The sequence below is a fragment of the Gossypium arboreum genome, chromosome 12, assembly GCF_025698485.1.
Source record: "Gossypium arboreum isolate Shixiya-1 chromosome 12, ASM2569848v2, whole genome shotgun sequence".
Taxonomy (NCBI): Eukaryota; Viridiplantae; Streptophyta; class Magnoliopsida; order Malvales; family Malvaceae; genus Gossypium; species Gossypium arboreum.
Genome location: NC_069081.1, coordinates 115,547,405 through 115,560,978, shown reverse-complemented (window position 1 = coordinate 115,560,978; position 13,574 = coordinate 115,547,405). Strand labels below are relative to the sequence as shown.

General features: G+C 32.8%; 2 protein-coding genes across 2 annotated transcripts; one reads left to right on the top strand and one right to left on the bottom strand.

Moving 5' to 3' along the window:
* Positions 1–6,925: 6,925 nt before the first annotated feature.
* On the top strand, positions 6,926–10,659 carry LOC108483626 (AT-hook motif nuclear-localized protein 5-like). The gene is made up of 5 exons (XM_017787120.2): positions 6,926–8,096; positions 8,201–8,268; positions 9,092–9,223; positions 9,625–9,783; positions 10,019–10,659. The coding sequence occupies exons 1-5, from the start codon at positions 7,658–7,660 to the stop codon at positions 10,241–10,243; spliced, it is 1,023 nt and encodes a 340-aa protein (XP_017642609.1). The 5' UTR covers positions 6,926–7,657; the 3' UTR covers positions 10,244–10,659.
* A 204-nt stretch (positions 10,660–10,863) lies between these two features.
* LOC108483627 (probable glutathione peroxidase 8) lies at positions 10,864–13,357 on the bottom strand. The gene is made up of 6 exons (XM_017787121.2): positions 13,084–13,357; positions 12,356–12,432; positions 12,172–12,233; positions 11,853–11,971; positions 11,427–11,594; positions 10,864–11,302 (listed from the first exon to the last, which is right to left on the bottom strand). The coding sequence occupies exons 1-6, from the start codon at positions 13,135–13,137 to the stop codon at positions 11,276–11,278; spliced, it is 507 nt and encodes a 168-aa protein (XP_017642610.1). The 5' UTR covers positions 13,138–13,357; the 3' UTR covers positions 10,864–11,275.
* Between the last annotated feature and the right edge of the window lie 217 nt (positions 13,358–13,574).

Here is a 13,574-nt window from a genome sequence, read left to right as displayed (position 1 = left end):
GCACTTTATGCATAGAATTTCATCACGAAATTTTCACACAATCATGCAATCATACCATGAACCTCAAAATAATAATAAAATAACTTTTTCTACCTCGGATTTATGGTTTCGCAACCACTATTCCGTTTAGGCCCTATTTCGGAATGTTACACAACGAGCTCGAGCGTTCGCATCCATAAGTGAACTCGGACTCAACTCAATGAGTTCGGATGCCTAGTTACATCTCACGAACTCGGACTCAACTCAACGAGTTCGGAACTCAAATATCCTAGTGACATGTCACTTGTATTCTAATCTATTCCCAAGGTTCAAACGGGCTTTTTCCTCGATTACACATCTTTGTCATCTTCCACGAAATATCGAAATTGATACTTCGATGATAGTTCATACTTATCAAGTAATTCACATAATTACATATTATTCAACAATAACCACAAAACATAACATTTCATGATAATAATAAGCATCATATCATATAAACAACATTAAATTGCTTAAAATGACAATTATGTTATTACATTTACACATGAACTTTCCTCGATACAAAATATTAGCAATCGAGCCTATTCTTCGTAAACTTTGTTTTTCCCTCGATCACGACTTGAATCTCGTTTCTCTTGATCTATAATGCCAAATTAATCTTATTTAATACATACATTCACCAAAATAGTCTTTAATATGAACTTTGGCAAAATTATATTTTTGCCCCTAAACTTTTGCATAATTACACTTTTGCCCCTAGGCTCGGGAATTAAAATTCATCCCTTATTATTATGTTTTATGACATGCTGATCATTTTTCCCTTCTATAGCAACATCAAATTCACACTCTAACATGCACTTATGACTATTAGGTATTTTTACTGATTAAGCCCTTTTACTCGTTTTCACTTAAAACCGAGTAGTACAAGTTGTCTAACATAATTTAAAACCTCATATTCTATCTTAAAACACCAAAATACACAAATTTCACCTATGGGTATTTTTCCAAATATGAACCCTAGGTTGAATTATTGCTAGATAAGCTTAATCGAGCTACCGGGATTCCAAAAACGTAAAGAACATTAAAAACGGGGCTTGGAATCACTTACTATGGAGCTTGGAAGCTTGAAACAAACCCTAGCTATGGAGAACCTTGAAATTTCGGCCTAATGAAGAAGATGGACAAAAATTGGCTTTTAATTTTGTTTTTAATTCATTTTAATAACTAAATGACCAAAATGCCCTTCCTACTAAACTTTCAAAAAAATTCCATCCATGTCCAATTTTTGTCCATAGACTTAGAAATTTGTCAAATTGCTATTTAAGACCTCCTCATTAATATTCCAAAGCAATTTCATACTAAAAACTCCTAGAATGCAAGTTTTGCAAATTATTCGATTTAGTCCCTAATTTCAATTTAAGCACTTTAGGCATAGGATTTTATTACGAAATTTTCACACAATCATGCAATCATATCATAAACATCAAAATAATTATAAAATAGTCATTTCTATCTCGAATTTGTGGTCACGAAACCGCTATTCTGTTTAGGCCCTAATTCGGGATATTACATAACACAATAGAAATTTATTGATATTCCAGTGGAGAAAATCAATTACTCTCTATAAGTTATAAATCAAAGCTAAACTCTCTCAAAAAATAGATTTTATTAGTAAAATAAATCTCACCATAAAATGACAGAACGATGACGTTTATTACATTCTACTTTTGACCTAATTCATAGTCTCTATTTATAAATAAAAACATAAAGAGTTCTAGTTGAATAAGAGAACACAAAATAATAATATTTTAATAGAAAATACTAAGTCCTTTTGAGGCTACATAGAGTGGGTGGCGACAAGCCCCTTTGGGACTAAGGTTTGCCGCCCAACACTCCCTAGATGGGCCAATGGGCTTATCTTATGTGTTGGGTATAATTATATATGTTATTTGGATATTTAATCAACCAATATAATTTACCTAACCCAATAAATAATTTTTTGTTCCTAAATTATTAATTATTTAATTAAAATAAACTCAATTAATTCACTCAATTTTAATTTTTTTTGTAACGGCTCGATAGTCACGGGTGTCGAAAAGTGCATTTATGAGACTTCATTACTGTAAATCAGACAATAAATATTTACGAAGTTTGTTGCGTAGGTAATTAGGTTTTGGTATGGTGAATTTGCATGGATTAAGAATAATTAGGTATAAGGACTAAATTGCATAAAGAGTGAAAGTTGAATTATAGATTAAAGAAAAATATTGAAATGACTAAAGAAGCAATTACATAATTGTCCTTTAAATGAGGTGCATAAGGTGTAATATTATTATAAAATTTAAGTTAAAATATATATTATAATATAAAACCTTAAGAATTAAGTATATATATATTGTAAAATTATAATAAAACAAAATAAGAAAAGAGAAAGAAAGAAGTTAAAACGAAATAGAAAGGACAGAAAAGAAAAAGGGAAAGAAAGAAAGGAGAAAGACAAGGTTAGAGTTTCAAAGTTTCAAGTTCAATTGGTTAGTCAATTTAGTCCTTTTTTCTTATAATTTTTATATTTTTGAAATATCGGTGTTAAGTCCTACTCGACCTATGTCGAAATTTTAGCAATTATTGAGTTTTTAAATTTTTTTAATGTTGAATAATTTTAATATTAGAGATTGAATTGATAGATTTTTAAGCTTGGAGTGAAAAAAGAAATAAATTGTAAATTTTGAGTAATAGGGACTAAATTGTGAAAAAATTGAAATTTAGGGATTTAAGTGAAAATAGGGAGTTTAATTTAGTTTAAATTGGAATTTATATGAAAATATAGGATTAATTGTCAAGAAATAAAATTAGTCTCGGTTTAGGGACTAAATTGAAAATTAGGCAAATATTGAGACAAAATTTAAATATGCAATATGAAATTGAATTGTGTTGTATTGATAAATTTTAATTGTTTTAATTCCGTAGCTAACATCGTACCGGAATCCTAGACTAAAAAGGGAAAAGATAAAGTCGACTGGAATAGCTTGAAGTTCCTGGTTTGTATTTCTATAATTCAACTTAGTTACTAATTGTTGTATTTTGGTTTAATGTTTATGGTAAGTGGTTGAAGTGAGTATTTAGCATTTTGATATTGAATTGAATTAAAGTTGATGGGAATTGATTGAATTGATATATATATTATGATTGTATTGATTATTTGAATTGAATTGAATTCATGTGTATAAGTGATTATGTGAAGAAAAAAACTGATACCGGATATTGGTTGTTTTTGAAATGTGAAATTAAACTCTAATAATTGTATCGGGTTGAGCCGAATATAGATGACATGCCATAGGAATGGAAAAGTTTAGGGATTTCTTCGACTTGAAGTCGATGAGGCATTGGGTGCCAATTTACTTTGGTTTACTGATGAGACACTTCGAATTATCCTATGAGGCATTGGGTGTCAATTTACTACGTCGAATTATCCCATGAGACACTAGGTGTCAATTTACTATGTCGAATTATCCTATGAGGCATTGGGTGCCAAGCTAGTGTGTTGGTTGGATCCGTGTATCCTTCCGAGTCCAAGTCATGTTAATAGAGATAAATAAATAATAAAGTTCTATAATTGATATTGAAATAGGATAGTGTGAGAAATGTAAGTGATATAGTGAATTGAAAATAGAATATGAAATATGTTGGCAATACATGGAATATATGAGTTATATACTTATGAATTGAGTATGGTATGAAATGATGTATTCATGAATTGAGTATTGCATGACTAATGCCATTGTAGAATAAATATGATTTAATATGTGCATAACCATTTATATAGCAATTGTGTAAATTGGGATATTGTTTAACAAATGAAAAATGATAGTTATGATACTAGACATTAATATGTCCTTATAATTCAATTAAACATATTATATTGTTTTGTCTTTAAATATTCGGATTATAGAAATACCACTGAGTTTTATTCAGCGTACGGTTTTGTTTTCCGTGTGCAGGTTAGGTACTTAACTTTTGATCGCCGATTCAGTATCCAACAACGATCCCAAACTCAAATGTGGTGATGTCTATTTTTTGTGTCGGCATGTACCTAGGGTGTCTAAATAATAATTATTTTGTGAATTGTTTGTAAATGATGTTATAAATATAATGTTAGTTTAGTATATATAGAAACATGTGAAATTAAGTTAATGTTTAAGTGTTCATGAATTAGGCAAAATAAATTGAATTAGGCATGATTTAAAATGATGATTTGAATGATATTTTAATGATATAAAATGATAATATAATTGTGGTACCTATGAGGGTACATTGGTTAGGCACCTAGGATGTTTGTTTGATATGATTAGGATGTGTTTGATTGTGTTTTGAATTGGTTAAACGAATGATTTTTGAGTTGCTTATTGTCCAAGCTTGCAGGGAATGGTAAACTTGTTGTTTAAGCTACATTTTGAGTCCATATGGCTAGACACACATGCGTGCAAGGCCATTTCAAAAGGGCACACGGGCGTGTGGTTCGGCTGTGTGACCCAATTTAGAGAGTTGCAAAGGTACAGACACGAACTAGGACACGGCTGTGTGTCCCTACTTCGAATGCCCACATGGTATAAGACAAGGGCGTGTCTCTTGGCTGTGTGAGTCACACGGCCTAGCCACATGGCCGTGTGAACCCTGTAGGTTTGAAAATTTTTAATATTTTTCAAAAAATTCTCTATGTTTTCGAATTAGTCCTGATTTATTTTTAACGCGTATTTTGGGCATCGAGGGCTTGATTAAGGGATAGTATGTATGAGTTTAATTGGTTTTTGACCTGAATATAATATGATGGGAAATGTTTGTAATTTATGTGTGTTTGATCGATAAGCTTCGGTAATGCTTCGAAATCCTATTCTGGAGACAGATGTGGGTTAAGGGTGTTACATTTTTTAAGTCGTGACAACTTTATCGCAGTAGAATTTGTAAGTAAATATATTTAATTTTCTCATTCAACAAAACTACAATGACTAATTAACTTAATTTCCACTTCAAACTTCAATTATTTAATTACATTCAATTAAATAACAATTCAAATAAATTAATTTAATAATTAAGTCATTTATTGCTTAAAAAAAGAAAACGTATTCACTATAGATAGTGATACATGCATTCTATTTTTCTAGATCGTCGCTTTCATTTATTGATAATATCGGTTCAAATGCAATCCATGCAGAGTTGTGCCAAGCTAGCGAAAAAACTAATTGAACATATATAATTAGGGTTCAAATAATTGTAATTAAGTTCCAATTCTTCATCTATTAATTACAACATTATTTAGTCATTGAATCAATCCACTAAAAGTATTATGATTCAACTCTTCACATTATATACTATTTCTACATAAACTAGAATTTATAATATAAGCCTTTACATGGATTCAATTCCTTTACATGATTTATAATTTTTATTTTAGAGATATTGGTTAGCTTTTAATATGAAAAGAGAAGTAAAACTAAAATTTATAAGATAAGCCTTTAAATATTTTATTCTATTTAACATGATTTGGGAGTTTCCAACAAGTCTACGAAAATTGGTTTCTTTATTTTTCATAGTTGTTAATGTTTATAACAATGAAATTTCTTTGATAATGTGAGCTGTTACAGTTTTATTTGTAATTTTTATAAGATAAAGAAAAAAATGAAACTTTTATTTAAAACCATATAAAAAAATTAGTTTCTAAGATTAATCAAACAAATTCAGGTTTATGGTTTAGAGCAACATCAAAATTTATAAAAAAATCATTTTATTATAGTATTCTAGATTCTACAAACAACTTTTTTAAAAATAATTATAAATTTTAACAACCAATTCAATAAATTATAAAGTAGTACTGAGATAATTGATAAATTTATCTTATATTTTAGAATTTATCCAAAACTTTAGATTACTAAGAAAAATGATGTCCTATAGTACGGTATTTTGATATTATTCAAGAGATAGTCAAAATGTTATGAATTTAAATATCGATCTTATTCAAGAAAATAACATTACAAACCGTAATAAATCAAACACTAAAAAAATTGCAATTCAAGTTAATCTTTGAAAATGAATAGAAAAAGAAAACAAAAAAAGAAAAGAAATAGATATAATAAAAGTAAGAAAAGAATAAGTCAAATAATTTGTCAAATCAGTTTAACTTCACACTTTTTAACAGAAATTTACTGCTAAATGACTATAATGTAATAAACCAATAACATTAATTAATATACAATAATATTTTAAAATTCGATAATCAATGTAAATTTATTTCCTTCAAAAAAAAAAAAGTAAATTTATTGGCACAACCTAAGATAATAGATTGAAAATTGCTAGGGGAAATCAAAGGACTGTTGTCTAGCTTCGGGCATTCCAGAATTAGATGAGGGTGTTCTGAAAGTGGTAATGATGCCCAATGAAACTAGTCAAACATCTAAAACGACATCACTCAGGGAATCTGAAAGAACCAAAACAAAGACCAACGTCATTTTTCCCTGTCGTGATTCGTGAAGCAAAAAATAGTACCTTTGTAACATCACATCACATCAAAATAAATATTTAAAAAATTATTTCCTCCCCTACTCTCTGTTAGAGCCATTGTTTAGATTCCTTGACCATCTCGACTCTATCTTGCTCCTTGACTCTGTTTTTAATCAGTGTAATAAAGACTCAGTTGTACTACAGTGCGGGAAAACCCCGAAAGCAAACAAACTGCAGACAGACACTCATTGAAACAGAGTAATATAAAAACAAAATAAAATACAGCTGCTAAATGCTCATTCTTTGATTCAATGGAAAAAATAAAAATGAACGAAAAGGAAAATAAAGAGCTTACTGCACTTGGGAAAATGGCAATTTGATACGGACATATACACTGTAAGAGAGGGTCTTTTTATTTTTTGAGGGGTACTTTTTGTGGGTCACTTACTGTCCCTCCCCAATACCATCACTCAACTCTTTTCTAAAAATGGTTTTTAGTCAGAATACTAGTAACACTCTCCCACTTGACTCTTCACTAAACAATAAGGGATCTCTCCAATAATTTTTATTTATTTTACAGAAAAATGATAAAGTTTTCTACTACTTCATGCATTTTGATTCAAGAAGCTCCTCATTTTTTCAAATAAATTTTCCTGTCTTTTATTTACTGTCACTTTTGTTTTCCCTTTTTTCTTCTTCTTGGATTTCTGATTTCTTTTTACAAAACCCTAGGTTTTTCAAGTCTAGGGTTTTGTTTTCCTTGATGAATTCATGGCCCTGTGTGCTACAATTTCCTAAAAGCTTCTACTTTGTTTGGGTTTTTGAGCTTTTCATAGTTCATCTTATTTTCCTGGGTTTCTGTTGAAGCTCCTTGGGGTACTTAAATTTTATTTATTTATCTTTGAACTTCATTATGTTTGCTTTATAACATTTATGGTTAAAAAGGGGATTCCTTTGAAGCAGATATTTCAAATTCTGTAGTTGTTTTTGTTGGTATATTTTTCTCCACTTCTCGAAAAACCATGGTAAAACCCTTTTCTCAAAACGTCTTCTTTGTTTCAAAATTGAATCAGTTTAGTTCTGGGGTTAAAAGGCTTTAATAAATACACAAATTTTTGGTAAAAAAAAAAGAGGTTCTTTTTTTCTTTCCTTAAATTGTGTTTAATTCCTCACTAGTAAATGCATGGATGGGAGAGAAGCTATGGCATTATCAGGCGGGTCATCTCCTTATTATATTCATAGAGGGGTTGGTGGGCCTAGTTCTGGATCTGTGACACCCACTGGCATATCTGCATTTTATTCTCAACAAGGGTTCAGGCCCCCATCTAACCCCCAGGTTCAGCTTCAGTCAAATATTGGATCAACATTTACAGGGGAGCCTAAAAATGTCAGTTTCCCTCATGGCATTGAAATGGGTGTCTCCTCTGGGATGCCACCGGGGGAGCCGGTGAAGAAAAAGAGAGGGAGGCCCCGGAAATATGCACCTGGTGGGCAGGTTTCATTGGGACTTTTGCCATTGCCTTCTAAGCCTAAGTCTTCATCAGGCTCAGATGCTTCTGGCCAAAAAAGAAAGAAAGGCCGTCCTCCTGGGACTGGGAGGAAGCAGCAATTAGCAACTCTAGGTTAGATTTTTGTTGCATTTTGATGCTTAGATAACTACCTGTATTGCGAATATATGCTGCTTGTTTTCAGGATATGTCTTTAAAAGTTCAGTTGTTTCTGATAGGTGAATGGATGAACAGTTCGGCGGGGCTGGCCTTTGCTCCCCATGTTGTCACTGTTGGAATTGGAGAAGTAAATGACTTCCTTCTAGTTTATCTCACATTTAATACACAATACAAGTGATGTTGAATTTATATCTTTTGCAGTTAAATAGGTGCATGAGAATATCTTTAATATAGCATAGCTTTTGAGCTAGATGATTTGGAAACAGGTCCTTTCCATTGCATTATTGGTGCGTAATGTTTTCTAGGGTTTTGTTGGAGCTTGTAATTCTTGTGACTTTAACGTGGATGGAATTGTGATCTCCTCCATGTAAATTATGAGAATAAGAAGACGTTGATGGATGGGAAGTATTCTTGACTAACCCTATGATCATACACTCAAATACAGATCAGACTAAACATGCATGGGGATTACAAGCATGCCCATATCCAACAGATGTGTTGTTAAGGTGGTACGAGTTAGAAAAGTATAGGAGGAGACCGTTATACTTACCACATTTGCATGCTAGTTCTCTGCTCCATCTTTGTTTCTTGTGATAAATATTGAATTTCTCTTCTGAACCAGCTTTTAATGATTAATTTGTTTAGTGGAGTTAACCTTAGAGATGACAGTGTTCAACTTGTTCAAAAGGACACTGATCTATGCATAATGGTAACTTTGGCACAGCCACTTCACTCTTTGAACTGTCTGTGAGTATGAGTTACCGTCCAACTTTAAGGACACATGTGCCTTTATGAATTGGCATACAAGGGACATGGGAAATCATATCTGTTTCAAATAAACTTAATGTGTTTTACCTGTATGATTCAGTTGCAAATAGCATCAGCAATTTCCTAACCATGTAGATTGTATATCTTTAATTTGACAAGGAATATGCAATCTTGTTTTCCAGGACATTGTAGCGAAAATGTTGTCCTTTTCACAACAAAGGCCAAGAGCTGTCTGCATCTTATCAGGCAGTGGTACAGTTTCCTCTGTAACCCTACGTCAACCTGCATCTTCTACTCCTACTGTGACATATGAGGTTGTGGCACTTGCCCTTCTTTTGGCATTTCCTTCTCTTAAAAAAAGAAGAAGTCTTTATGCCATGACTCTTCTAATGCCCAAATGTCTTACTAGCTTCTTTATTTGAGTTCTTAGAATGGCAGTTTGAAATGTAGAACATGAAACCAATGTGCTTCTTTCCTCCGGATGAAAATGCATTTTGTGAAACCATAGTATGGTGGCCTGAATTATGTACTAGTTCGGTCAGGGATTTTTGTTGTCGTCATTGTCTCTGTGCTTTGTCTGTACAGGCTTTCTGCCAATGAAACTGTCATGTAATGTTTAATTTTGTTTATAATCATGTAATATTTGATCCTTCCATTTTACATATTTATCCTTAGCTAGGTGGGAACTTATTTGATCTGTTTTAGCTTTTGTTAGGGCCAGTTTGAGATATTATGCTTGTCCGGTTCTTACTTACTTGCCGAGGATGGTGGACCACGCAGTCGAACAGGATGCATAAGTGCTTCACTTTCTACTCCCGACGGTCATGTCATAGGTGGTGGCATTGCAACATTGATTGCATCAAGCCTAGTTCAGGTATCCTTTTCATTTCTCCAAATTTAACTTCTATTTTGATGCTTATAAAATCAGACGAGTCTGACTAGGGTCTTATTTGCATGCGCATAAGACGTGCTGGTTGGAATGAGTGGGTTTGAATAAGAGTGTGATATGTCATTGAATTGTATGTCTGCAACCCGGATAGTGTTTTCGGTGGGTTAAAAAAATGAGAAGCTTATGCATATGATTTTAAGGTATTATACACTTGCTGCAGCTGGTGGTTTGCAGCTTTGTTTATGGGGGATCTAAAACAAAGAACAAGCAACTGGCAAGCCCAAAAGCAGAGGAGGCTGTGCCCCAGCGCTGCAGTGACTCAACTATGCCAACAACTGCACCTTCAACTCAACATTTCACTCCCCCTTCTATGAGTGCTTGGCCCGGTTCACGGCCAATTGGTCTGAGAAACCCTCACGCAGATATTGACTTGATGCGAGGATGAGCACCGCATTCACGTACATACTTGTTGTACATGTACTGAATCTTCGAGAAGTATGAAAAAATTTAAAACCTTCCCCATCCGCCCAATAGGTGCAACAGGGTTGCTAACTTAGATTGTAACAAAGTCACTGTTTGTCTAGTATGTAGGGCGAAGACATATTGTCTGTGGTAACTGTGAAATCCATCTACTAGTATCTGCAACATTTCAAAGTTGGATGAAAAACAAGAAAACCGTCAACAAACAGCAATGAAGCTATTCTACTTGGCTGTCAGGCATGATAAAAGGGTCTAAAATCCGGAATCCATTTGTAACTCTAAGCTTCTGTTAATGGTATTTTTTTCTTTCATTTTAAGTATGAAAGGAGGCAGTGCAGGAATAAGGACTGGAAAAGCAAATTTGTGACGGTCTATTACAAATGGAGGATTAATCAATATAAAACTGCAAGGACAAACCTGAAAATTCATTCAGATTTCCATTAACTTTTCATCAATTTGCTTAAGTAATTTAAATAATAAGTCAACACAATCATTAAGTTCATAACTGGTAAAAAAGAAATGTAAAGGAGAATATGAATTCAGTTCATCCATGTCCTTTGAGCATGAAGCTTCCACTCTTCGTAGTTTCCAAGGAATAAAACTTCTACATTATGTTGTTCAAATTCGGTTCAGTGGGTGCATTCAACATAGATGAATTCGGTTTTTTATAAAAAGTTATTTTATCTCATCTGGACACGCATCAAATACAGATTAAGCGGGTTTTGGGACTTGACTATTAAGCTCAAGCTCCTTGAGCTTGATCTTAAACTAAGGCAACTCTTACACCCAACATATAAACATACATACATACATGGTGATAAAGTCCAACATTGTTCTAACACAGTATTTTGCAATACAAATTTTACAAACCTGAACTAAACACTCGTGGATGAGAACAAATATTTTATGCTCACATTCTGATCAGTTGATCAGTCTTAGCCTTTACCTCTCAGCACTAACTGGCCAGGTTTTCATCTTACCTCCTCTTTGTCACTAATTATTCCAGTAACTGCTTTATATCATACTGCAATAACACCATATAAATCCAAAGATCAAATTCACTTCATAATAACACCACCTCAATATAAAATGCCAAAATCAAACTTTTAAGCATAAGAATTGGGAAGGCAAAAGAAAAGGTGGTTCACCTCAAGACTAAGTGGAGAAGTGGTGGGGTAATAACGATGAACAACTTGGCCATCCTTACTGACCAAGAACTTGGCGAAGTTCCATTGGATATCATCTCCGAAAATTCCCCATTTCCCCAACTTTAAGTACTTGTACAGTGGAGAGGCATTATCACCATTTACTTCAATCTAATATCACAACAGCAAGAAGAGATGCTTCAATAAAAATTTACACATTATATTCATACGGTTCATGAGCGGTGTTCTTAATGCAATCATGTTAGCAAAATTGTGCCTAAAGTATGCCCATCGCGGTAGATCCTCAACTATATGAATCCTGGTTAAAAAAAACTGTAAAGTTCAGAACTGCGAACAATGATTGTGGCAAAATTACCCAAGTTTTACTAAGCTTCAACAGTAAAACAAGTACAGCATGGTTCTAGTTACCTTATCAAAGATAGGAAATTCCGATCTAAAGCGGGTGCAAACAAATTCAGAAATCTCAACATTTGATCCTGGTTCCTCCTCCCCAAATTGATTGCACGGAAAAGCCAGAATCTCCAAGCCTTTTACAGAAACAAAAGCAGATTTTAGTTCATGCGAGCAATGTAATGTCAATGTATCTTTCAAAGTGGAAGTCATCCCGATAAAAGTTCAACAAATATATGCACACATAAGGAAACAGTAGAGCCTGTTGTATTACATTGTTCTTCTAAACACATCGATAATGAAGGTTAAGGCAAACTCAAAGGTTCAAAATGCAAACCTTGATCTTTATACTTCTCGTATAATTGGTTCAGTTCTGTGTAGTTGGAATTTGTCATTCCACTGTCATAAAATAACCGAAGAGATAGTCATAAAAATAAATTCATGGCAATAAACAGTCGTCAATTGGCTCAGTTGCAAATATAACACATTAAATATTGATCACAGAAATAGAAAGAAGGTACCATTTGGAAGCAACATTAACAATCAACATCACTTTTCCTCGGTAAATATTGAGATCCACATCGTTTCCCTTAGCATCCTATCAACAGAAGCAGAGGATCATATGCATAAAAGAGAAAATATATACACAAAATGCCCCTTTTAAATCCTTTTCTGTAAAAGAAACCAGGACAATACCATTTACAACCATTTGATTGGTTAGCAATGAAATAGAATATTACAATTTAATTTCACTACCTTCTTCTCCTCCATCTGATGCTCAATAAAATCTCATCAGATTAAAAACCATTAAGAACCCTTGTTAAGCATTAAGAAACTAAGAAAGTTTCTGCATTTGGCGTTATTTTCATACAAAAAAAAGATCATTTCTCCACTGATATCTCAGGTCAGCATCTCTGTATCAAGTTAATTTAGTTTCCTTTCTATTGCCCCATCAAAAATAATTAACTAAACAACCTTAGCAAAATGAGTAATCTGCAAACAGAAGTCTTACTAGTGATAAGTTTAGAACCCAAAAAATACTGAAAAGGTGTCAAGCAACCATCTTACCAAATTTGCTATTTCATAACAAGATATGATGAGTTTAAAGAACAAAACAACATAGCCTAGCAAGATTTTACTTTAAAAAGGGTAAGTAAGTGAACTTAAAGCTCTTAAGTGGACTTAAAACTTACTGAAGAGCTTAAACAGTGATAAAAAAAAGGATTAGAGAAAAGAACGACAGACCAACCTTAACAGTAAAAGCATAGATGGAGTCTGGGTTATTTGGAGCTAGGGTCGTCATTGAGTAATACTAATCGTTGTCTTGTTTGTCCCAGACTGGAAAACCATTCAGGCTTTTAGATTCCCCTATTCCATCTCCATGGCATGAACCATGCTGTCTCCACATCTGATACTTTAATCTGCTTACACGTGTACAAGTTTTTCACCCTCTGATCGTAGACCGACATTAACAGCTTATCATAAACTCAATTCATAGGTGTTCATGCGTCGAATTAAGACGGCCTTAAATACAATAGTAACATATTTCATACTTTCTCAGTCTAATCTGCTTTAGAACCCTCTTGTATTTACAAAAATTAACTAAATTTCATTTTAAATCCGTTCATATTATTTTCTATTTTTAAAAAAATTATATTATTTTATTTTAATATTTAATAATTTTATACATTTTTATTTATTAAAATACTTATTTATTCATCTTGATATTTTTTTAACTGC

What these genes read in the sequence shown, in the direction of transcription:
- LOC108483626 (XM_017787120.2), top strand. Translation starts at nt 7,658, where the DNA reads ATGGATGGGAGAGAAGCTATGGCATTATCAGGCGGGTCATCTCCTTAT. An exon ending in GCAGCAATTAGCAACTCTAG is followed by an intron (nt 8,097 to 8,200) that starts GTTAGATTTTTG and finishes TGTTTCTGATAG; the next exon opens with GTGAATGGATGAACAGTTCG. An exon ending in CTCCTACTGTGACATATGAG is followed by an intron (nt 9,224 to 9,624) that starts GTTGTGGCACTT and finishes AGCTTTTGTTAG; the next exon opens with GGCCAGTTTGAGATATTATG.
- LOC108483627 (XM_017787121.2), bottom strand. Translation starts at nt 13,137, where the DNA reads ATGACGACCCTAGCTCCAAATAACCCAGACTCCATCTATGCTTTTACT. An exon ending in TCTATGCTTTTACTGTTAAG is followed by an intron (nt 12,433 to 13,083) that starts GTTGGTCTGTCG and finishes TTCTGTTGATAG; the next exon opens with GATGCTAAGGGAAACGATGT. An exon ending in GTTAATGTTGCTTCCAAATG is followed by an intron (nt 12,234 to 12,355) that starts GTACCTTCTTTC and finishes ATTTTATGACAG; the next exon opens with TGGAATGACAAATTCCAACT.